The following is a 25,514-nucleotide window of genomic DNA, read 5'->3' on the forward strand; positions in this document are numbered from 1 at the left end:
GGGCAATCTAAACTCCCCTCTGTCTGGAGATCAGGGGGCGGGGCCACCAGCCATGTGACCATTTTCAAGAGGTTCCGGAACTCCATTCCCCCGCGTTCCAGCTGAAAAAAAGCCCTGCATACAAATAACTCCAACTGCAACAGAATAGGGGAAGGACCACAGCTCACTGGAAGAGCACAAGCTTTTCATGCAGGAAGCCCCAGGGTCAATCTCCAGCTTCTCCTGTTCAAGGATCCTCAGTAATAAGTTGGGGAAGGCCTTTTCTTGAGGGCCAAACCAAAAGAGAAGCTGGGAAATCCATGATCAGAACTCCCTGAAGTTTTCTTTCTTTGCCTTTAAATGGGGAGCACCATATAGCACTGGGAGCCCCGGGGGGGAAGGGACATGGGGGGGCAACCATCAGTGATGGCATGATGTCACCTCTGGGAAAAATGGAAGTGATTTTGTGCCTCTCTAATAATTTCTGGAAATTCTATGGTCAAGCCATAGTGTCCAGTGATTCCTAGAGAGGACTGACATCACTTCCATGTTTCTCAGAAGTGATGTCACATCATTGGCCCGATGCCCATTAAATTTTTTTTCTTCTGCTGCCACTCTGAATAGCAGTGGGAAACAAATGTCAGGCTGCGTGTGGATCTCCTACTCCCACCAGGGCTGTCAAGCCTAGCACTAGAGGTGGGCACAAACCAAAATAAAAACCAAAGTTTATCACAAACCAGGCCATTTTTTTGGTTCTTGAACCAGTGATTCATCAGAGGGCATTTGTGACAAACCACAATGAACTGCAATGACTTTTATGCCGTTTCGTTTGGTTCATTCTTCGGTTCTTTGTTGCAGACAACCTGGCACCGATCAATCAGTTTCCTAGGTAACAGGGGGGGTGGGCTTTCTGTAGACCTTCTGCAGACCCGAAAGTGATGTATTCTTGAACCAAACGAACCAGTTCGTGAACCGGGCAATTTCATGCTGGTTCATGGTTCGTGAAATGTGTCGAACCTTGAACCGCAACGAACCACTGTTTTCCTGGTTGGTGCCTATCTCTACCTAGCACCATTATTTGCCTTACTGGGGAAACTTAAGACTACAGATATGCATATAGGTATGTTTACTCCAACAGAACAAACAGTAGCTCCCCAGGGCTTTTTGAGACTGGGAAAATGGCTCAGAAAGAAGGCTTGTACCACAGCCCCAATCTAAACCTGGTTCTTGGTTGGCTGATAATCTTTTTTTTTTTTTTAAATGCTCTGATCATTGAACATCCAGTGTGTTGTCTGAATTGGCTCTGAGACTGTGGAGAGCTGCTGGCAATTCAAGGAGACCCCGCAGGGCCAGATTGACGTACGGGGCCAAATTATTATACAGCATACTTTCATGGTTCAGATACAGGGAACAAGCTGGTATCCAACAATGGTATTACGGTCGGCTAAATTCCTCCATCTGGGGGAAAGAGACCACCCTCAGCTTGATCATCATTGCCAGGTTTGGATCAGAGGAGAGGGCTCCCCGAAGATGCAGAGGAGCAACAAAAGCAAGAGGATTCATGTTGTGAACTGGGCCGAGCAAGGCCTCTAAAGTAGTTACTGTATTGATTGCAATGCACTATACTGTGTTGAGCTTGAGGTTCAGTCAAGGCTCCCAAAGCCTGCATTCTCATTGGTCCATAATCCCTGCAATATCACTGGTTACTTTCTCAAGACAGCAGCCAATTGGTCCTCGATAATAAAGACCAATCAGTGGCCTGTCTACTTCAAACACTGTATATAGTTTATGCAAATAATGGTATTCTACAGTATGTATTCTCATTGGCTATCAGTTATTCTGGGGGTGGAGCTGCTGTATATATATTGAGGGCTTCTGTTCAGTCTGTCTGTGTGTGTTGTGTTCCTACTAAATAAAGAGCTGTTGAATTACCTCGTGTCTGAACCCACTATTGAACAATTCAGAAGATAAAGTGGAGGCACTTCCACCATCACTAAAGCTCAGGATTCTTCTTCTGTCATCTTCCTCTGTATTCTGAACCTCACGGCTCATGTGCATGCCATGAAAACATACAGTTTAGTTATGGCCCTGGGGATCAGATAAGACCCTACTGCCAACTACATCCTGCCACATTCAGGCAACTGGTCGCTCCTGCCCTGGCACAGCCTGGATCCATACAAAAGTACCCTTTTAAAAAAAAACACTGCATTTTTTTCTTCCACCGAGTGAGGCCATTTTCCTCTGTCTGCCTCCGGCAGAACTTTGACACACATGCTCGTAAGTGAATCAAACACTGATTGAATTTTCAGTCTTCCCATTCTGCTGCCCAGGACTTTTCTTCTGGGGAAAGAGGTGGTGGAACTCAGTGGGTTGCCCTCGGAGAAAATGGTCACATGGCTGGTGGCCCCGCCCCCTGATCTCCAGACAGAGGGGAGTTGAGATTGCCCCCCACGCCGCTGGACCGGCGTGGAGGGCAATCTCAACTCCCCTCTGTCTGGAGATCAGGGGGCGGGGCCACCAGCCATGTGACCATTTTCAAGAGGTTCTGGAACTCCGTTCCACTGCGTTCCCGCTGGAAAAAAAGCCCTGCTGCTGCCCACATTCACAAAATTCAGGGATGCAGTTTGCAGCCTTGTGATTTTTCAGTGTCTTTTGTATATTTAAGAAATCAGAGTTTTAATTCATGCCTTGCTTTGGAAGGAAAAGAAAATACTGAACTTTAAAATGCTGAAGATCACCCTGAAGAGCAATGGGATTTGTGATGTAACAGGCAGCAGCTAACTGGTTGGCTTCAGACCCAAATTAACGGAACCAGTTTTCAGCCTACTTGGCCCTAGAGCAGGTTTCTCAACTCTAGGATGGGAAATTTCTGAAGATTTGGGCATAGAGCCTGGGAAGGGTGGGGTTTGGGAAGGGGTGGGAAGGGACCTAAGTGGGTATAATGCCATAGAGTTCTCCCTCCAAAGTAGTCATTTTCTCTTCTGGAGATCAGTTGTAAAACGGGGCGATCCCCAGGCCCTACCTGGTGGTTGGCAACCGTACCCTGGGGAGCTGTGTGTGGTGAAAATGTGGCAGTTGTGCTTCCAAAGCACAGTTCTCTGTCTATGTATGTCTTTGTGTAGCTTCAAGTATACAGCTGATTCAGCACACAGGCACTGCATTTTGTTTTGTTGAAACATTTTGTTGAAACATTTTGTTTCAAATGTCAGTTTCCCATGCAGCACTCTGTGCGTTGATTGTGCTGAACATCATTGGCCTTTCCCATGTGACACAGAAAGTTTACTAGACCAGCCTGGGATGAAGCCATGGGAAAGCGGAAGCCCCCAGACCAAGCTGTTCGGGAGCTGCTTTTGGGGTGGCTTCAGGTTATGTGTAGACAGACCAGCCTGCACTTGAACTGTGCAAAAATCTTGGGAACTGCAAGCCTGAAAAATTTCCATGAGCCACACAATGTCACAAAACATATAAGAGTGTGGAAGGAGAGGCCACAATTCAGGCAAGGATACGTACTTTTAAGCTCCAAGTTTTCAAGAGGAAAGACCGAAATATGTGTTCAATGCTCCAGTGAAAATCAGTAAGACTTTTAAATGATAGCATTGGATTGGGTCACACCAGGGCTTTTTTTCAGCAGGAACACGGTGGAACGGAGTTCCGGCACCTCTTGAAAATGGTCACATGTCCAGTGGCCCCACACCCTGATCTCCAGACAGAGGGGAGTTGAGATTGCCCTCCGCGCCATGTGGCATGGAGGGCAATCTAAACTCCCCTCTGTCTGGAGATCAGGGGGCTGGGCCACCGGACATATGACCATTTTTGCCGAGGGCAATTTAAACTTTAAAAAACTACCCCCTTGTTCCAGCTGACCCAAAGTGACATCATTGTGCGGTCCTGAGTTCCATCACTGAGTTCCACCACCTCTTTTCCCAGAAAAAAAGCCCTGGGTCACACAGTATGCTTACCGAACTCAAGATGAGGCCTGGACTTCTCTCCGAGTAACAGATGATCTCCAGACTAAGTGGTCAGTTCCCCTGGAGGAAATGGTAGCTTTGGAAGGTGAACTCTATGGTATACCATAGAGTCAAGCAGAAATTGAAGTCCCTCCCATGACAAAATCCCCCCTCTCCTGGTGCCACCCCCCAAATGCCCAAAAATTTCCCAAGCTGAAGTTGTCACCACTAGGTCAGAGGTATGTCAGAGTTCTTTTAAGTGGAAACTAGCAAATATGCAGATGTGCACTCAGCCAAACATTCTTTTTAAGGCCCTAATAAATACTCTCTGTACATGAGACGCCTTGGTGCGTGCTCATTAAGTGAAACAGGATGCAATGTAAGCCGGGAAGCTTAGTTTAAAATGACAGAGCTGGCGGAGATTGCTCCTCAGAGGGTTTGTTAATTTCATCTTCGCCTCCCGAAGTCTCTCAGTTTCACCTCTCCAGTCTAAAACTGTGTGGGATCGCAACCAGAGGGCAGTGAGGAATAGATATGGGCTAGAGCTGCCTTCTGGAGCCGGGTTTGGACCAGGAGAGGTTATAATGGGCTGAAGTTTCCCTTCTGGCATTTCACAACCCCTTCACACAGCTCCAGTACATAGCAAAGCCTTTGCCCTGCCGCCGGCTCGGTCTTTTTAAACTACCCTTCCCAGCTAACAGTGCATCTCCCGATACATGTTCTTTACGTGTCAGATGTCTCTCTTGTGTAGAGAGACTCAAAGATGGTGGGGGAAGGGCAAGGCAGAAGCTGGCATGGATCCCATTGCAAATTGTTTATTAAACAACCATACATATATTTAGGAGTCAGTAACGGTGCAATCCTAAGCAAAGTTACTCCAGTCTAAGCCCACTGATTTCAATGGGCATAGACTGGAGTAACTCTGCTTAGGATTGTTGTTGTGGGTTTTCCGGGCTGTATTGCCGTGGTCTTGGCCCGGAAAACCCACAGCCCGGAAAACCCACAACAACCATCGTTCTCCGGCCGTGAAAGCCTTCGACAATACATCTGCTTAGGATTGTACTGTAAATTTAGTACCCAGTATTTGAGTTTAGTATTCAACATGGTAAGTTTAGTACCCAACATCTGAGGATAGGCACATCACAACACATCTGACCTTATATGAGTAACATGAACCCTGTCTAGGGCACACAGCTGGGTAATTCTGCCGCCCACTAATGCAAGAGTACAGCTCAGTTTAACGTCCAGTTATCCATGAAGATGACAAAAAGAGGACTGTAAATGAACAATCTTAACAACCACTACACAGTACTGCAAATAACAAAGGGGGGGGGGACTGTCCTTACATTTCTTGCGCCTTCCACAAAAGTGCTGTTTGCGTTGCTGCTTGGAATGGTGGCGGCGCTGGGATTCATGGGAAACACCGGAAGCGTCCGCCTCTCGTTGCCTCTCCTTCGCAGTGACCTCGTTCTCAATTGACAGCTGAGGCTCAGTAGATCTTTTATACAGTACGTGAGAGTGGGGGCTGCCAGCAGCAGAGAAGTCATGTTTAAGTGCAAGACTTGGAGGTAGTGGTTTCAGCAAGTAATCCGCTTCCTGCGTCCTGATCAAGCCTGACTAGAAAGACAAAACACCGTTAAAAGTGGCCAGTGGCTGCAATCCTCTTTCAGGAGACTCTGTCCTTTGACTTCTCTTCTCCAGCAAGCTGCTAACCTCTGCAATCAACACCACAGTTTTGAGAAAGCAGAGATCCAGGACAGACATAACATAACCTGGTACCCTGTAAACGATTATTTGTAAATCTGAAGTCACTCTAATAGAGTCTCTCTAGATAAGACATCTTATACGAGAATGCGCAAGTGTAGAGAGATGCAATGTTAGCTGGGAAGCGTAGTTTAAAAAGACAGAGCCAAAGGCTCGGTCAATTTCACCTCTCTAAAGAGCTGTTAAAGATCACTCCTTAGAGGATTTGTTAATTTCCTCTTTGACTCCTGAAGTGGAGGTGAAATTAACAGAGCCTTCAGGGAGGCGAAGAGGAAATTAACAAATCCTCTAAGGAGTGATCTTTAACAGCTCTTTAGAGAGGTGAAATTGACAGAGTCTTTGGCTCTGTCTTTTTAAACTAACTTCCCAGCCAACATTGCATCTCTTTACATTTGAGCATTCTCGTGTAAGATGTCTTGTGTAGAAAGACTAAGTGACACATGCTCCTCTTGATGCCTTCTTCTCCTCTCTCAAGCAAATTTCTCTGCTCTTTCACAGTCTTAACCAGAGTTACATGTTGCATCATTTCTGATGCTCACCATAGTTAATACTAACCAAGGTTCCCACTTTAACAAGGGCTTGACCCAGGTTTGCAAACTTAAATTAAGAGGGCGCACAGACACAGATGTAACTCCAACCCATTATCCTAATTGGTCTTAGAAACTTGGGAGCACATCATGGCTGCGTCTCTTTCCTCCCCTCTCTCATGAGAATTCACTCATCACTCATAGTTAACTGAACGGGGGGGGGGGGGGGGAGCTGTGCCTGTGCAAAAGGCAAGGAAGAGGGAAGAGTAAGCTGGCGGGCCCAACCTCTTAATTATAGGAATAAGGCCCATCAATATGGCAAAGGCACCAAGCCATGGTTAGCATCAACCATGGCTTGCATCAGGGCAGATTCAACACTTAAACAATGTTTAAAATTGACAAGGGAATTTCCTTTGGAAAGAAGAGGGGAAAAAAAGAATGATGTAATGTTGTAAATACTTGATAATATCATAGTTCACTATCAAAGAGAAAGATTATCCTGACGCAGTGGCTTTCTGGGCAGTGATTTAGCAATTCCTTGATTTGGCCACGAAGGGGATGGGAATATTGAACTGGGCGTTAAATCTAAGACCACCACCATCATCACTCTGGGTTGCTCTATCCTAAATCAAGCCCCTTCCCCAGCAGTAAATAAGGGCCAAACCGCAAGAGATGAGTGCTGAGTGAATATAATCAGGTCTGTTCCTACCCACTCATGTCCATTTTCCCGAAGACAAGCACATGTGCCGTAGCCCGAGTCAGTGCGCTTATGAGCTATACATGTACTCATAGTGGCGGGTGTCTGCGGACAGCATCAGTGATTCACTGCTGTGGAGCAGCCATTTTTATCTGCTTCCGTTTCCCGACCAGGAGAAAGGGTGGGGGCAGATGGGGAAGGGGGGTGAAAGAAAGAAAAGGGATACTTGGCGGAAGGTCTGAAGAAAAATGCAAAGGCAGAGGGGCGAAGGGGGTGCTCCTGGTGGAACCTTCTCTCTTAAAATCATCGGTACAGCCCATCTCCCAACCAGGTGGGGGGTGGATGGGGATGAAGGGGGGGAGAGAGGGAAAAGGGATGCTTGGCGAAGTGGAGGTGCATGACGGGATAGCATCCTGCATCATAGAGGAACAATGAAGAAACCCGTGCCAGCACGAGCCAGAATGAACACAGGGATGTGTGCAGGGTGGCTGCGCTGTGCGAGTGGACAAGAGAGCAACGGCGAAACACATGTAAATGCATTCCCGTGTCAGTCACATGCCATTCGTCGCACGCAGTTCTGCTCTAAGTCCGTTAAAGTAACAGGCCTTCTCCAGTTCATCCTTCTATCTAATAGCCAAGGGCTAGCCTCAGATGGATCAAAAAATCTACACAGTGGGGCCATAGTGGAAATCCCAGCTCTGCAAGAAAAAAAATCTGATTCGTCAAAAAAGGGTGGTGGTGGAAAAAATGCTCCCAAATGTTAAGAGCAATGTCTGTGCATGCACATACATCACAAAGGAACCCTGGAGTGTGGGCAGGATAGAGGGCTGCTGTTGTAACCCAAAATGGCACACCATGTCGTGGCAGCAGCCAACACCATCAGGAAGAGGAGGAGAAGGAGAGTTGAGAGGAAGGGGAGCAGAGCCAGAGCCAGTGGGAGGTATGTGATGTTAACATGACTAGTTCTGACACCCTGTGATCAGAGGTAGGGTTCTGATTCATGTTCCTCCTCTCTGGCTCACACAGGGATATGGGCGTGTTAAAAAAGCATCCATTTATTAGTAAGAAGATACAGAGATGGGAGCAACTGGTTTCACGACAAGAAAGCGCATGCAGTCCACATGAATAGAACTAACCGGCAGGGACTCCACGCCATGAGACTAAACCAACACACACAAAGGGTGAAACAGACTGGTCCATTGTAATGTATACAAGAAATACACCACAGGGCAAGGTGGGAAAAGAAGCCAGTGAAATGAAGGGAGAGAAAGCAGAGCTGGATTAGAAAGCACGAGACTAAGGAGGAATACCATTTCCCTTCCTCTGCAAGTCCCCCATTGTTCTGGTATATTTCTCAGGATAATTTGTTTTAGGTGTACCTCTTTCTTCCCAACTGAGCAGCAGCATCAGAAAATGGTGCCATCAAGGCATGGAACCTCCAGCCACTGCCCGGTTTGGGGAAAAAAATAGATCGGGCTTTTTTAGCTTGTGAACACACCAAACTGAGTTTAGTTTAGTTTGTTCAAGCTTAACAGCCCATAAGCCATACACTAAAACAAAACTTAAGAATTCAAAATAACCATAAAACAAATGTTTGCCACGTCCACAATGCAGCTTTCACGAAGGCTACTCAGCAGTAGTCTTAAAGAATCGGCAACAGTCGGGTACTTCAATAGCCACGTTTAAAGAAATCTTTCTCTGGCTAGTTCATACTTCGGACAGTGGAAAAGGGTATGAGATGGTGAGACAACTACAGTTAAAGAGGCTGTGGGGGAGCCACCACCATCACCAAACTGAGAGCTAAACTACAAGAGGTGAATTACACAAAGATGCTCCCGTGAAGGGAGTCGCAATGTTAGCTGGGAAGCTGAGTTTTAAAAGACAGATCGGAAGGCTTTGTCAATTTCCCCTCTCCACAGAGCCAGCAAAGATCACTCTTCAGAGGGTTTGTTAATTTCTTCTTCACCTCCCAAAGGCCATGTCAGTTTCACCTCCCCTTCTGGGAGGTGAAGAGGAAGTAGACAAACCCTCTGAGGAGCCATCTTTGCGGCTCTGTAGACAGCGAAAATTGACAAAGCCTTCTGATCTGTCTTTTAAAACTCAGCTTCCCAGCTAACATTGTGACTCCCTTCACATCAGCATCCTCGTGTAATTTGTCTCTTATAGTTTGGCTCTAAGTATCACCTACCAGCCATGTGTTGTGGCTGGTTGGGATCCTGATGGCTGTTCCCCCATTATCAAGCACTCAGTGGCTGGTGGGCTGTGCTTGTGTTAGTTTTGTGCAAGCCTGCACTGGCTTGAGTTCTGGAGATGTGACACAAGCAAAGTAACAGCTAAGTAGAAAGGAAGGATTTTTCTGCTGTGATGCCAAAGTGAAATGAAAACATGCACAAATTCTGTGTTAACAAGGAGCACAGAGCCTCTGTTGAAAATGCCTGTGACATATAGGATAATTTATTGCATGCAACCACGTCATTTCACCGAGTGTTTTCTTGGCCCTATTCACATCTTTGGCTGCAGCTAGTGGGAGTATATTCAGCATAACGTCATGACATCTGGTAAACCGTACTAAGCATTAGAGATGTACCAGACACAGGGCTACCATTTTCAGCAGAAGTCCTGTGTTTCTTTTAATACACAGTTCTTCACTAAGAGAAACAACATTTACTGGTCTTTAAAAAAAAAAAAACTCAGAAACATTTCCTAACAGTATACTACAACCATCTTGTTTTTATTAAGCACTAGAGGAAAGGTAGCTGTCTATTCACTGGAGAGTTTCAAAACTGAATTGGTCACAACACCAGAAACTGTACCAAAGGAAACTGTTCTTGTTTGGCAAAGAAAGAGACTGGATGAGCTAATAGATCTTTTCCACGACTGTTATGATTTTATGTTTCCTAATGTAAGGCCAAGTGTTCATATGCCCTCTGGGTCAAGTATCTAACAGATTTCTGGGTCTCCAAATGAAAAGAAAGCTTTTCAATGTGTTTTTTTTTGTCTGTGTTGCTATATCAACTTACAAAATAGAGCAGAATGATTCCAACATGTCGCAGGGAGTAACATCTTTATAGATTCCCCAGAAGGTGGTAGAAAGGGAAGTCCTCATGTAAGGAGCTGGATTCTACTCCAACAGGAATTCAGGGCCGTTTCCACACTACTCACATTCATCCGTGACGCTGCGGAACACTGTGAAAAAACCATGGACGATAGAGTGTTCTCGTGCGAGTTTTGCACGACGTCGCGCAAAACTCGCGTGAGAACACGCTATCTTCCGTGTTTTTTTCGCGACGTTCCGCAGCGTTCCGGATGAAGGTAAGTAGTGTGGAAACAGCTCAGGTCCAAAATCCAAATTCTGATTAGGGCAGAAGAATAATTTCCAGAATGGACAGAGTAGGTTAGGCTACACAGAACAGTTTTGCATGTGCAGAAATCTTGAGAGAGTGGAAGTGCTAAAATTACTGCCCTTGCTATCTGTTTGCGCTGTGACAGCAATTGTAGCCGCTCTATCTTTTCTGCATGTGCGAGACACAACACTAAGAATTTCTTCTGATAAAATTTCAAACCCAGATTAAATGAAATCATGCAACCTATCTGTATGTACAGCTTTTTGGTGTGTAGTTACTTAACACTTAAGCCAGGCAACAAGAAATAGATTCAGATGTTTCATCCTATACTATAATATCATTTTTCTGGGGTTTGGTTGCTCTAGAGGCTAGGAACGAGCATTGACCACAGAATAAATTAGAACACCTGTTTAACATGTTTTGTTGAGAGTTCCCACATTGATATTTTCACCAAACCTTAAGTGTGTGTGTGTTAATGTATATTGATGTTATGCTTTTTAACTACCCTCTGCTTGATTTGGGGTTTCAAATATTTTTGATTTTTTTTTTTAAATTGCAATTTTGAAATGGTGGTTAGAATGTCAGACTAGGATCTGGGAGACGCAGGACTGAACCCCTGCTCTGACACGGAAGCTTGCTAGGTGACTTTGGGCCAGTAACACAGACTTGGTCTAACCTACCTGACAAGGTTGTTACGAGGATAAAATGGAGGAGTGCAAATGTAAGCTGCTTTGGCTTTCCACTGACGAGAAAGGTGGTGTATAAACAGGGTTGGCCAACTCTGGATTAGAAGTTCCTGGAGATTTGGGGGGGCGGAGCCTAGGGAGGGCAGGGTGTAATGCCACAGAATCCGCCCTCCAAAGCAGCCCTTTTTTCCAGGGGAGCTGATCTCTTTTGTCTGGAGATCAGTTGTAATTCTGGGACATCAACAGGCCTCACCTGGAGGTTGGGAACCCCAGGAATAAATGCATCAAATAAATAAATAAATAAATAAATAAATAAATAAATAAATCTCTTGTATTTTTCCATTGCTCATATCCACATTGTTATTATCAGGACTTTTTTCAGCAGGAACGTGGTGGAACGGAGTTCCGGAACCTCTTGAAAATGGTCACATGGCTGGTGGCCCCGCCCCCTGATCTCCAGACAGAGGGGAGTTGAGATTGCCCTCCGCGCCGCCAAGCGGCGCAGAGGGCAATCTCAACTCCCCTCTGTCTGGAGAGCAGGGGGTGGGGCCACCAGCCATGTGACCAGTTTCTCCGAGGGCAACCCACGGAGTTCCACCACCTCTTTTCCCAGAAAAAAAGCCCTGGTTATTATTATTTTGAAATTATATGGGAGTGCTTCATGTTACTGCAGCCGTTGTGCAACTGCTTGCACCAGCAAAATTAAGCTTAAGTATACTATCCCTCCTGTTCACACTTGCTGCAATTCTGTTCTGGAACATTATATTTGAGATGAGGCTCTCTGTGGCCTGGTGATATCCCCTATACAGGGCTGGGTCTCACCGCACATATCTGGAGGCTACACCAAGACCTCTCCATGCATGCCTGGAGTGGTTTGCAGAATTCACAACTGGATTCCAAGTCCACACCTAGTCTGAGATGAAAGGAATGAATTCACTCTTGGAACGGAATCAAGCAATTTGGCTCATCCTGAAACCGTGGCAGGATATATGTGAATTACGAATGGCTTTTTAAATTTATATCTCGGTCATATAATCAAACCCTAATCAATGACATCATATCAGGATTGGAGTTTTCCCCATCCTCACTTAATTCTGAGAAGGCATCCATTGTTTTGTAGGCTGATGATATCTTACTTGTGTTTAGTGCAATGGACAAATCGCACCAGCACTTCATTGGTCTGAGAGACTTTCGTTGGACACAGGAATTTTGGATATGTACTAGCACTCATTGAGGCTTATATAGCACTTGGTTTCTTTAAAACGAACTCAACCAAGCCTATTGTAAAAAAAAAGTGTTAGAACATTCTAGAATTTTGTTAGCCATACAAATTCGTTTGAGGACCAATTATATATATATTTCATGCACTGTTGTCTCTGCTTTTCTAAGTATTTCATTTGGATAATTTTGATTGGTGTCTTAGTTAGTTTTCATGGCTTGCTGCTTTGTTTTGACCTTTTCCCGTAAAACTCTCCTCTGCACATACCACTTGGAGGTTGGCAACCTTACTTGAGTTCATATACAAGGAACACTGCTTAAATCCAGTATATATCAGTGGGGTTTGATTCGTCACTCCTCCACTTGAAGCCAGCTGGGTGACTTTGGGTCAGTCACAGCTTCTCGGTGCTCTCTCAGCCCCACCCACCTCACAGGGTGATTGTTGTTGTGGGAATAATGATAACATACTTTGTAAACTGCTCTGAGTGGGTGTTAAGTCATCCTGAAGGGCGGTTTTTAAATCGAATGTTATTGTTGTTGCTATTATCAGGGCTGTTTTTCAGCCGGAACACGGTGGAACGGAGTTCCGGAACCTCTTGAAAATGGTCACATGTCCTGTGGCCCCGCCCCCTGATCTCCAGACAGAGGGGAGTTGAGATGGCCCTCTGCGCCGCTGAGCAGCGCGGAGGGCAATCTCAACTCCCCTCTGTCTGGAGATCAGGGGGCGGGGCCACCAGCCATGTGACCATTTTCTCCAAGGGCAACCCACTGAGTTCCACCACCTCTTTTCCCAGAAAAAAAGCCCTGGCTATTATTATTATATTGTAAAGAAGAAACATCGTATAAATTATGCCAAGACCAAGGTGAAGGTCTCTGGGAAGAAGCCCCATAAATTTCCGCAGTTCCTAGACAGCATCTCAGCTGACCCATTTAGGAATTTTAAATACCTTAGAATAACCTTGAACAAAACTCTTCATCCGAAGGCCTATTTGGAAATAACAAAGTCTCCCATTTCTAAAACCACATTAAAATTTTACTGCAAAAAAGGTGGATTTCTGGTCGATCCCGCTTTGAAACTTTTTCAGAGCAGGACTATAACCCAAATCTTATAAAGAGCAGAAGTTTGGTGTTGATTTGCTCGTCACAAACTTGGAGACTATTCTTGAACTAACCTTGAAGAAAATTAACCCAGATGCAAAATGAGAAAGAATTTGTGCCATCATTTGGATGTCACACTACACAGTAAGGACTCAGGAGTACCAGTAAATGGACACATGTGCTTGTTCACACATGCACAACAATATGCATCCCCCTTAAATGTTGAAAATAACTTGCACGGCATGTTCCAATCAGAGCTGGAGGCAGATCCGAACAGCTCCTGGATTTTGTATTTTCAAAGGCAGAACAGCCATTGGTTCTCTTTCCCAGTATGCTTTGCTTACAATTTGACAGCTTTTGTTCTTACTGCAATCCACCTGGGGTCATTAATTGGTGGTGACTGAGAGAGAATTTTCCTATGATCCAAGTTAATCCAAGGAGCCCCATGGCGCAGAGTGGTAAGATGCAGTACGGCAGCCCAAGCTCTGCTCATGACCTGAGTTTGATCCTGGCGGAAGCCGGATTCAGGTAGCCAACTCAAGGCTGACTCAGCCTTCCATCCTTCCGAGGTTGGTAAAATGAATACCCAGATTCCTGGAGGTAAAGTGTAGATGACTGGGGAAGGCAGTGGCAAACCACCCCGTAACAAAAGTCTGCCAAGAAAACGTCGTAATGCGACGTCCCCCCATGGGTCAGTAATGAATGACTCAGTGCTTGCACAGGGGACTACCTTTACCTCTACCTTACTAAGTCAATGCAAATGCTACTTTTCAGCAGAGCTATTTATCCAATGTTGAGTGAACTAGGCATGACAACAACTTAACCTAAGATTGCCTGTATGCAATCTTAGGCATAGAACTATCATGGTCCCGCTTAATCTACATGGGTAGAACTTTTGGATCTTCTCAGGTCACCTCTAAGACATAGCAATGGATCTTGTTCACTCATTTGAGCAGCCAAGCACCAAGTGCTGAGAAATGAGGCAGCACGCACGTGGGACCCAACCCACAGGAATAGGTAGGTAGTTAGATAGACAGACAGACAGACAGACACAGACAGAGAGTATGGGGTATGGCCAACTTCCATGTAGACTCTCTTTCTTTCCACCGAGATACCATATCAGAACCAGATCAATACCAGAATGGGAATCTGTGAGGAAAAAAAGGACTCTAGTTTGGGCCCCTTGAGCTTTCCATGCTCACATAGGTATGGAAGTGCAAAACAAACATGTCACTCGACAGAGATTCTGTTCTGATTAATTGCAGGGATGCAGTATGGTCTAAATTGTCTGTAAAACTGACCACCTCAGACTGAGTAATAACAAGCTCACGAAGTCCTAAAGGGAACTTTGGGTGGGGACAGGCATTTAGGCCAAGAGAAAGGAGGGAACATCTTCCCTGGCACCGAAATTGAGAAACATTGGGTTTATTTCCAAAGCAAAATATGTCTGTTATTCAATGGAAATAACTGCAGTGGTTCCATTGCTGAAAATTAATATCAGCTTCCCAGATCTGTTCAGTGTTAACATACAAATATTCATCACAGCCAGCCAAGCGGCCCTGATCTGAGGATACTTAAATCCAGAGACTGGAGCCATTAACAGACAAGAGAGACCCTCCGACACACCTGAAAAATGCCCCAGGTTGGCAGAAAACTCTGACATCTAAAAAAAAAAAAATTGAGAGGTTTGAAAAATGCAAAGTAATAAAAGGAATGCCTGTAGCTTTAACCAGATGCCTTCGGTGTCTATTGCTAGGCAACAATTAGCCAGTAATCCAGGCTTGATTTCTGTCAGGAAAAGGTAGAGGGAGGGGCAGGGCCCTTTCCATGGTGTTTGGGCCTTTGAGGGAGGACACACTGCAGCCAGGTCCAGAAGGAACCGCCAGGCAACTTCATACCACATGACTGGCGTGACTCACTCAGGCCCGGCTACTGTTCAACAGCACCACCCCCGAGACAGTGTATTGTAGTGGTTAGAGTTCAAGAGTAGACTCTGGCAGACCCAGATTCAAATCGCCACTTTGCTGTGGAAACTCATTGGGTGACTTTGATGGAGTCACACACACTCAGCCTAACCTGCCTCTCAGCGTTGTTGTCAGGATAATATGGAGGCAAAGAGAAGGATGTCAGCTGTTTTGGGTCCCCATTGTGGAGAAAAGCAGTATGTAAATGACGCAAATAAGAAACATAGATGAAGACGGGGGGGGGGGGGGCAGTTAAAGGAAATTGGTTTGGTGGGTTTTAAGGAGAGAATGACGTAGGGAAAGGTGAGCGTATGGAGGTTGCCAGAAGGTGAGAAATAGAAAATAGTGAGGGGAAGGGGATACAGGGAGAAGTGAAGCGCCTCCTACAAGTCCTTGCAGCTTCCTCAGCATGCAACTTGGCCGGCTTCATTGGCACCGTGCCACTGGGCCATCGGGGAGAGGCTGCCAGGGAGGGGAGGAGAAGACAGGGGCAGACAAAGGTGGGTGGGAAGGAGAGAAGGAAGCAAGAAAAGGGGGAGAGGCTATGGGGGACAGGAAACTGAAAGAGGACATGGTGGGCGGAGGTGAAAAGAGATCCCACTCACAAGCTCTTTTGTGTCCCCGACAACGAATCTCCGGATGATAGAGATCAGTTCTCCTGGTGAAAAGGCTACTTTGGAGGGCGCTGGTGGACTGTGTGGCATTATGACCCACTGAGGGACCTTCCCTACCCGAACCCTGATGGAATCTTGGTCTAAGCCAGCAGGGATTTTCTCATGCTAGAGGGGTATAGTGGTTAGATGGTTGGGTTAGAGGAGTAAATGGGAAGCACAAATACGGGATGGGGGATACGCTTCTGGGCAGTAGTATATGTGAAAGGAATCTTGGGGTAAGAGTGGACTGTAAACTAAATATGAGCAGTCAGTGTGATGCGGTGGCAAAAAAGGCCAATTCAGTCCTGGGTTGTATCAAAGGGGCCATAGTGTCGAAATCGCAGGAGGTCATAGCCCCTCTCTATACTGCCTTGGTCAGGCCGCACCTGGAGTACTGTGTGCAGTTCTGGAGGCCTCACTTCAAAAAGGATGTGGCCAAAATCGAGAGGGTGCAGAGGAGAGCGACGAGGATGATCAGGGGTCTGGAGACTGAGGGCCAAGCTACAAGTGATGAATGACACTTGAACGGCAAGTGGATTGAGTGGAGGGCAAGTGAACAGGGAGAAATACACTTGCTGTTCAAGTGTCATTCGTCACTTGTAGCTTGGCCCTGAGCCCTATGAGGAAAGGCTGAGGGCCTTGGGAATGTTTAGTTTGGAGAAGAGGAGGTTGAGGGGGGACATGATTGCTCTCTCTTAAGTATTTGAAAGGCTGTCATTTGGAGGAGGGCAGGGAGCTGTTCCAGTTGGCAGCAGAGGGTAGGACCTGAAGCAATGGGCTTAAATTACATGTAGAAAGCTATCGGCTAGATATTAGGAAAAACTTTTTCACGGTCCGAGTAGTTCAAAAGTCGAAGCTGCTGCCTAGGGAGGTGGTGAGCTCCCCCTCACTGTCAGTTTTCAAGAAGAGGCTGGATGAATATTTGTCAGGGATGCTTTAGGCTGATCCTGCACTGGGCAGGGGGTTGGACTAGATGGTCTGTATGGCCCCTTCCGTGATTCTATGAGTAGACTATGATCAGGGAGACCCGGTTCAAATTCCCCACTCTGCCATGGAAGCTTGCTGGGTGACCTTGGGCCAAGCACACACTCTAAGCCTAACCTCACAGGATTGTTGTGAGGACCAAATGCATGGAGGAGAAATAAGTAATCAGCTTTGAGTCCCCACTATGGAGAAAGGCAGGGTATAAATGAAGTAAAGCAAACAAACAAAATGTTCTTATGAATGTAGGTTATGTGCATATATGAAATGTACAAGACTGGCACATGCATGTGGTATTAGATATGTCTTGCTGGGTACACATTGACTGTTTCCCCACGGTCTAAAAACAGCATGATACACACGGAAGGCTGCCAGCTTCCTTGCGCGGTTTTTGTCGCCATCCGTCAAAATGGAGGCAGGCAGTCATGAAAGCGCCATCATCACTGCCTGCCTCCATTTTGTAAACAGATGGCGTCAAAAATTGCGCGAGGAAGCCAGCAGCCTTCCATGAGTATCGAGTTATTTTTAGACCGTGGGGAAATGGCCATTGTTATTACTTATGAAACATCTTCAATGCTCACTTTAAAACATAATGTGAAAAATGCCATTCTACTAAAGTTCCCACAGAAGTTTTGCCTGGGCAGGAACCTCCGTTCAACATAAATTGTGCTGTATTCAAATTCTGACAATCATCTTTCCTTTTTTTAAGGAAAAAAAATCAAGATTCTTAGATTGTACCGCTTGTTATACACTTCACTTACCAGGCCTCCACATGTTGAAAGTGCTACAGATGAGTTTTTGTGCAATCGCAAGACACCTTGATAAAAGCAGAACTCTTCCGCTGGGTAGGTCTGTATTGACTTGGTTCTCCCTTTGGCCAATGTCTGTATTGTAAATCCCGGTGCCACAAGGAAATCAGAAGTCTTCAGGTCAAGTTGGAAGTCACGGCCAAATCCCTGGAAACGCAGGTGGAGCGAGTCACTTCCTCCCGTGGAGGCAGACCTCTTCCTCCTTTCGTGGTGTGCCACGGCATGACTGATATAATCCCCATTTTGGTCTACCTCATATGCTGTCACAATATCATAGTCTGGAATCGGTAAAAGATATAGAATCAGAAAACACAATGTGAGAGATGAATCCAGGCTCAAACACACACAGGCACACTCATACCCTTCATACAACTGTGAATCTTTCTACACAAGGTCATAGATCCAGAGGAGTTAGCTGTGTCAGTCTGTAGTTGCAAAATAGTAAAGAGTCCAGTAGCACCTTTAAGACTTACTAACTTTATTGTAGCATAAGCTTTTGAGAACCACAGTTCTCTTCATCAGATGTATCATCTGATAAAGAGAGCTGTGGTTCTTGAAAGCTTACACTACGATAAAGTTGGTTAGTCTTAAAGGTGCTACTGGACTTTTTTCTACACGAGACATCTCACACGGGGATGCTCAAGTTACTTACTTTCTGTGTGGTTTTATATTCAAACGTACTCTGTCTCCCTTGCAGTGCATGTGTATCCATAACGGGAGAACAAGTGTAAGATCTTTCACTTAAGTGTTCCTGTGAAAGACTCTCTCTACACATTATAAAGTACCTAGGGATGCTCAACCGAGAGTCAAGCTACAAGTGACGCAGTTCACGTGGCAGGTCTGTGCAAGTTTACTTGGGAAGTGGAGTCGGAGACTACTTCCCATAGCAACTGTGGCAGCGGTGAAGCTCCAGCCGCTTGGCTCCTCTCCTCTCCCCCGCCTGCTCCCAGGCGCTGGAGGGCTCCGCAAGGAGGCTGAGCCATGGCACGGAGGCCTAGGTGGCTGGCGGCCAGGCTGTGGCAGTGGTGAGGCTGCTTCTTCCTTCCTGCCTGCCTGGCTGCCTTTCCTCCTCGCTTGCAGGAGCTGGGGCGCCAGCATGCACAGGTGGACAGATGCACCTGCCATAGGACAGGGAGAGTGGCAGTGCCGCGGGGCAAGGATGAAGCCAGGCAGGCACAGCGCTGCACTCCGCCCTCGTGTCAGGAGGTGCCCGGCAACAGTGCTCCGGCCCTGTGCAGCTCCAGCAGGCCACGGGAGGAGGGGCACGTGCTGCCCTCCACTGCTTTTCCCTCACCGCTGCCCATCCAGAAGGTGCTCCTGTGCTCCTGCTGCCGCTGCCACCCCAACCCCCCAGCCAGGCCATGCACACAAGCTGCCATGCGCAGGCACCAGGCATATAAAGGGCAGCTGAAGCTTCATCGCCACTGCAGCTGCTGCAAGGGAGTCTCCGACTACACTTCCCAGCTAAACTTGCGGGGCTGATCAAGTGCACTTCACATGAGCTGCATCACTTGTAACTTGACTCTATACCTCATTTCACGTGCCCCCCCCCCCTCTAACTTTCCATGCACTCGCTGGCAGTCACGCTTCAATGTGCTTCCATGAATAACATTCACACATTGTATATCAGTTCCTCCTCAAATGCTAAAAGCATCCCAGTTTCCCCCACATCTGTTTACTGAAATGCAGATCTTGACACTTTCTCACACCTTAAAGAAATGCAAATTGGCAGTTCAGAGCAGCCTACAGTACTTGTTCTAGCAGTGAAAACAGAACTGAATTGTTGCTTTGCCCTCCGGAATCACTTGCAGAGGCGATCACACAAAGGGAGAACAACCGGCACGTGAAATGAGGACTACACATACAATCCTGCACTTAAGTGTCCCTAGGTCGCCATGTCAACTCTGACTTGAGGGCATCCCCCCCCCACACACAGAGGTACTTAGTAACCTGTAGAGAGAGACTCTCAGATGTCTTGTGTAGAGAAACTCTGAGCTAAAACACACGAGACGAATTACACGAGGCTGTTCAAGTGAAGGGAGATGCAATGTTAGCTGGGAAGCCGAGTTTTAAAAGGCAGATCGGAAGGCTTTGTCAATTTCTTCTCTTTACAGAGCCACTGTGATCAGTCCTCAGAGGGTTTCTTTATTTCATCTTCACCTCCCCAAAGGCTCTGTCAGTTTCACTTCTCCAGCAACCTTACAGACTAAAAGCCAAAGGATATGCAAAGTGCAATTCCGCAATTATTATTTAAAAAATTTAAAGTAAAATGCACTTTGAGGGGGAACAGGTAGAATAAAAGTATTGTTGTGAAGGTAGAAGAGGCTGCTTCGGCCTTTTCTTGGCAGCTGTTAGCCCACTCATAATTATCCCACATTCCGCTAGCCGTTTTTTCCTTTCAGTGGGAAAAAGATACAGGATCCACTTATCTCTCCAATCCTCTGCTCGACCAGAAGTCACCCGAGTTGAAGAATTTTAAAACAAAGCTGTCGTGAATCTGCGCACAACGTATCGCTCGATTCTAACTGAGGGACCACTAAGCGGACAAAGATAAAACTGTTGCTGGTCTATCCCACTTTATACCATGAGGGGGCCTCATACTTGAGTGACTCTCCACACAAAAATAATTCCCATGCGAATAAATGCTCTATCATGTGATAAAGACTTCAAGCTTCCTTCCCCCTGATGTGCCAGTTTTCTATGTCCAGGGAGTGTTAATTTTCTATATGGGGGAGTACTCAAGTAGGAGATTCCTCTCAACTCCAAGCGGTACAGCCAAGACACGAGTTTTCTGCTCCACCTGCTGCTAAGTCATATTTTGAATTATGTGTTTGATGATTACCCAATTATTTCCTTGCAAGGCAATTGTTTAGTTTTATTTTCCTAACAGAAAGCATTCCAGGCCTTCCCAAACCCACGCTGCAAAACAAATGTGCTGGCTTTTACCTCAGACGGGGGTTGCCAATTCTAGGTTGGGAAATTCCTGGAGATTTCGTGGTGAAGCTTGGGAGGGCAGGCTTTGGAAAAGCCAGGGACCTCAGTGGAGGATAATGCCATAGAGCCTTCAAAGCAGCCATTTTTGCCAAGGGAACCAGTTGAGGGTTCCCAGGTGCCTATTAGTGGCGGGCAAACTCCCGGGGGGTTGCACCCTTGCCCACTGATCGCCCAGATTGGCAGGAGGTGGCAAGCTCATGGAGGTTGCCCGCCACGAGCAGGAACCCCAGGAATATGCGCCGTATGTATGCTCCCAACAGGCATGACAATGTCCCTCTTGGAAGTAACGTTGTTGCGCCGTCCATGGGAGCATTCTCATGCTTCGTTTGGGGCGGATTTTGGCCCCAAACTGGCAGAATCGGCCCTGCATGGAGCATAGGAGCGCTCCCGCGGCCGAGGTGATGATGGCACTTCTGGGAGTGAGGTCATTGTGCAGGCATCAGAGCGTGTGCTCACTCTCAGTCACGAAGTGACAGCACAAATGAAACGGGACCGCCAGCAACAGTGGCTTTTACGGAATCAAAATAACAACGCAGGAAGCAGTCGAAGCACATTGACTAAGAGCCAAGCTACAAGTGACGCCTGACACAGGTTGGACACTTGTCAGCTTCCCTCAAGTTTTGATGTGAAATGTAGGCAACCCGGTCTTGCAGCTGTAATGGAGAGCCAAGCTGTAAAACCAGGACGCCTACATTTCCCATCAAAATTTGAGGGAAGCTGACAAGTGTCCAACCTGTGTCAGGTGTCACTTGTAGCTTGGCTCTCAGAAGCAATTCTCATTTTATCCAGGGGGATTTACACCCAGGAAAGTATCCTCAAGATTGCAGCATCCGTTGGTTCCAATGGAACTATAAAATTAAAAGGTCTTCCCTTTGAAGACCTGAAGCTACCTGATGCCCGTCACAGAACCTCGGTTGGCTGAGTGCAACCTTGTCTAATCTGGCTGGCACCGCTCTCCAGGGTTTTGGATCTTCACATCACCTAATACCCGATCCTTCTAGCTAGAGATCGACCTTAGGGCCTTCTGCATGCAAAGCAGGTATTTTACCATGGACCCATGGCCCCTCCACTTTAATCTAGCAGAAGCTCCACACAAGCAGGGACTTCAGCGTTCTCGTCACTGTTAAAGAGATGGGCCCTTTTCACACTACGTACCTGTTCCGGGAACGTTGCGAAATATCGGGCAAAAAACGCGGAAGATAGCGTCTTCTCGCGAGAGTTTTGCGCGACATCGTGCAAAACTCTCGCGAGAAGATGCTATCTTCCGCGTTTTTTGCCCGATATTTCGCAAAGTTCCCGGAACAGGTACGTAGTGTGAAAAGGGCTGTGGTGCACGGTTTTGCTCTTCCACTGTTAAAGAGTCTTTACTTCCGGGGAGCTTAGAATCTCACAGCCTGTGGGCTGTGAATCTTTTTTTAAATTTCAAAGGCTCTTCATCCGTGTAAGCCTAGCATTCATTCTCCACTTTAAATCAGGATAAATGCAAAATACAATATACTGTAGCAGCAATGGGGAAATGCATACCTTTGTTGTGTCATGACAGAGGTAAGTCTAAGGGCTCAATGACATATTTCATTTTTCTTCCATGCATTTTATTTTAAATTGATAGTTTCCCCTCCTTGGGAAATTCAGCTGCTAGGATTGCCTTATCAAGGAGGAGGAGAAACTTTAACCCTTTCCTCCTCTCCCATTTTCTTGTTGGAAATGCTTCCCCCTCCCCCAGCAGCATTGACACCTGTTGGGAAAAAAATATGGGTACCATATTCCCCCCCCCCCCCAGGAGCACAGTGGTTAAGTGGTTGGGCTGCAAATCAGCACTCTGCTGGTTCGAATCCCACTACTGCCATGAACTCAGTAGGTGGCCTTGGGTAAGGCGCTCCTCTCACCCCCAGCTCCCCAGCTGCATTGTGGGGATAAAAATAACACTAACTTGTTCGCTGCTCTGGGTGGGACACGAATCTGTCTAGAAGAACAGTATATAAGCGCAGTTGTTGTTGTTATTGTTATTATTATTACCCCACTGAGGGTAATACTAGGTTTTCCCAGCTGGGATAAAAATAGCCCTGGGGTTTCCCCCCCCCTCCAGCAATAAAACAACTGCGGAGAAAAAGGTTATAATTTCTCTCTTTCTACCCATTTGCCTTTTGTCCTTGGTAAAGCAATCTTGGGAGCTAAATTGGCAAAAGAAAAAAAAAGTATTTTACAGTACAATCCTAATAGCATCTTTCAGGGAGAAAGCCCTACAGATTAGACCAGAATAGACCTGTTTAGGATTTCTCTACTTAAAGAAAGAAAGAAAGAAAGAAAGAAAGAAAGAAAGAAAGAAAGAAAGAAAGAAAGAAAGAAAGAAAGAAAGAAAGAAAGAAAGTGTGGTGGAGCCCTTAGATATTCTTCCAGGGAGGAAGGCATTAAATGCACAGTGGTTCCCTTCTGGCAGCTGTCATGCACTGAACACAGTCCACTAAGTTCCTGCTTACCTATACCACCTCCAGAACCTCTTAAATAAACACTCCCAATAAAATTAATGAGTAATGCTTATTTTAATGCTAACTGGATCTTCCCTTAACTCCCTGGAATAGTTAGGGTCCCACTAGCGCCCTCTAGTGTTCCTTCTGCACTCCACTTGCAAAACTTCCTCTAACGATATGACACTATTACAAAATGGAATTAGGGTATTGCACATCTGGACTTTTTATGTGCCTAATAAAAAGCTGAACTTCCTTTTGTCATAATTATGGAAAATCGGCGTCAATTATATGTATAACAATATTCAGATCGCTAATAATCCCCTATTTTGACTTCCAGCTATCCTCCGCCAGGCGGCAAGTCAGCAGTTGGCTGGGACACTTATTGAGCTACTACAGCCAGACGGCAAGACCTCACTTAGGGCAACAGTTATTCATTAGCTTGAATGTGTGTGGGTGTTATTTCCTCATCCATTAAGTTATTACAGTTAGGTTTTAAGTTGCAGCTCCAGACTGGGAAAACTGGAAGGAAGCCCGGTTGCAAATATAACCGTTTAATTTAAGAAAGCCACCTCAGAATTAGCTTTATGCATTGTGCACATGTGATGATCTATTCACACAAACCAAAAGCAACACACCAAGTGTCACCCACACTCACAAATATCAACAAATAAATATACGAGTTGGACTGTGCCATCCTAAGCAGAGGTACTTCCTCCCTAAGGCGACTGATGCCAATGGACTTAGAACGGTGCAACTCTGTTTAGGATGGCACTGCAAGTGTTTTCCCCACAAAAACAGAAATCATCTCTGTGGAAAGTGACAAGATTGTTTTTTTTTAAACAAATACCCCAAATTCTAAGCATATTTATTTCGGGATTTTGTTTCTGTTCAGCAGGAATTCTTTTTAAGGTTGCATAAAGCAGATTTGTCAGTGGATCCCGTTTGATGCATTTATTTGCCAATGCAATTACCAGAATCCCTGCAGAACTTTAACCAAGAACCCCCAAGCCGTCAACACATTTTATTACATCACCAACTTCAATGGACTTCACTTCCAAGGAAGTAACGCTTAGAACAGAAGCCTCGTTCCAATCAAACTACCTTCCAAATCAGTGCGTTGTAGGAACCACCAACCAACCGAGAACCCAAACGTTAAGCAGTCCAAATTTCACACCGTCTTGAGATCCAAGGAACACGCATGGCTGGGCTATGCATACACAACCGCTGAATATACTAGCTAAAACCTCAACCAAGCATTTTTTAAAAACCGCGCACTGAAGTTGTAATGCTCTGCCCACAGCTGTTGAATGGAGAGAGGGTCATTTCTTATCAGTCAAGTGTTAGCACAAGGAATTCTCAAGGCAGTCGAATCAATCCACTTCCAGAGCCTTCTCCTCTGGGATACACTTTGATCATCCCAAGTGTTATTCATTCTCCAGGCATGGGAATTATTCAAAGCTCCCTGTTGACTTACCACCATCTTCTGCAAAGTCCAGCTGCTCGGAGCTCCTGGAGGGAAGGAGAAGGGATTGGCTCCTAGCGGCTGGTTCAGCCACACATGCCACAGGTGAGCCCTGGAGGAACAACAAGAGATGCCAGGAGGTCAATAAAGACAGTTAAAATCGAAAATAAAAAGGAGCACAGCAGCGAATTTAGGGCCACACGGGGTAAGTGAGCAAGATTCGAGCCCAGTCTTCTTAGAGACCTACTGGATTTCCAGGGGCTGAGCTTGCAAGCGTCAAGAAATGCATTATGATAGAGAGGATTGGATCTGTAGAGACACTTGCAATGCTCTACAAGTTGAAATTATGCAAGTGGAAAGTCTGCAAATTAATGCCCTCGAAGTTGAATTCATGCCCTTTGCAAATTAATGCCCTCGAAGCGGAAAGGGGGAAACTGTTTAGGTGCGCCCTTTTGAACCCATTATTCCCAAGGGGTCAACCCCAAGGGACGGAACACCAGCAATGCCGCCCCCCAAGCTCTGCAGCCCGGCGCCGGAGGACCTACCCGGAGCGCAATTTGCACCAGCAGCAGCAGGAGCCGCAGCGCCGCGAAGCCGCCGCCGCCGCCGCCGCGCATCCTCCCGCCCGGGCGGGCCAGCCTGGCCAGCAGCGCCGCTCTGGGCTAGCGCGCCGCCGCTCCAGCCGCCAAGTGCCGCCCGCGTCCCGCACGCCCGGCGGAGGGGAGGCTAACGGGCGGGCATGGCGGGAGCCGAGCCGGTGGGGGTGCCTCGCCCGCGGCTAAGCCGGGCAGCCTCGGCCGGCGCGAGAGCAGCAGCAGCGGCAGCCGCGGGCAGCCTGCTCGGCGCGCCAGGTGCGGCGCTCCATTCCCAGCCCCGCCGCAGCGGCAGCGGCAGCCCAGGCGGGGAGGGCAGCCCGCCGCCTG

The 25,514-nt window shown here is 46.7% G+C and overlaps 1 protein-coding gene across 1 annotated transcript in view; it reads right to left on the reverse strand.

Annotated features, from left to right (window-relative positions):
• The window catches only part of ADAMTS16 (ADAM metallopeptidase with thrombospondin type 1 motif 16), a 118,047-nt gene extending 92,839 nt beyond the window's left edge, over positions 1 to 25,208 (reverse strand). The window contains exons 1-4 of the mRNA XM_054984903.1: positions 25,137 to 25,208; positions 24,604 to 24,703; positions 17,620 to 17,945; positions 5,273 to 5,543 (exon numbers count right to left, since the gene is read on the reverse strand). Of these exons, the coding sequence (XP_054840878.1) occupies positions 5,273 to 5,543; positions 17,620 to 17,945; positions 24,604 to 24,703; positions 25,137 to 25,208 (769 nt within the window). The remainder of the gene's footprint in view (positions 1 to 5,272; positions 5,544 to 17,619; positions 17,946 to 24,603; positions 24,704 to 25,136) is intronic.
• Positions 25,209 to 25,514: the final 306 nt, after the last annotated feature.

This window comes from Eublepharis macularius, chromosome 7 (genome assembly GCF_028583425.1).
Source record: "Eublepharis macularius isolate TG4126 chromosome 7, MPM_Emac_v1.0, whole genome shotgun sequence".
Classification (NCBI taxonomy): domain Eukaryota; kingdom Metazoa; phylum Chordata; class Lepidosauria; order Squamata; family Eublepharidae; genus Eublepharis; species Eublepharis macularius.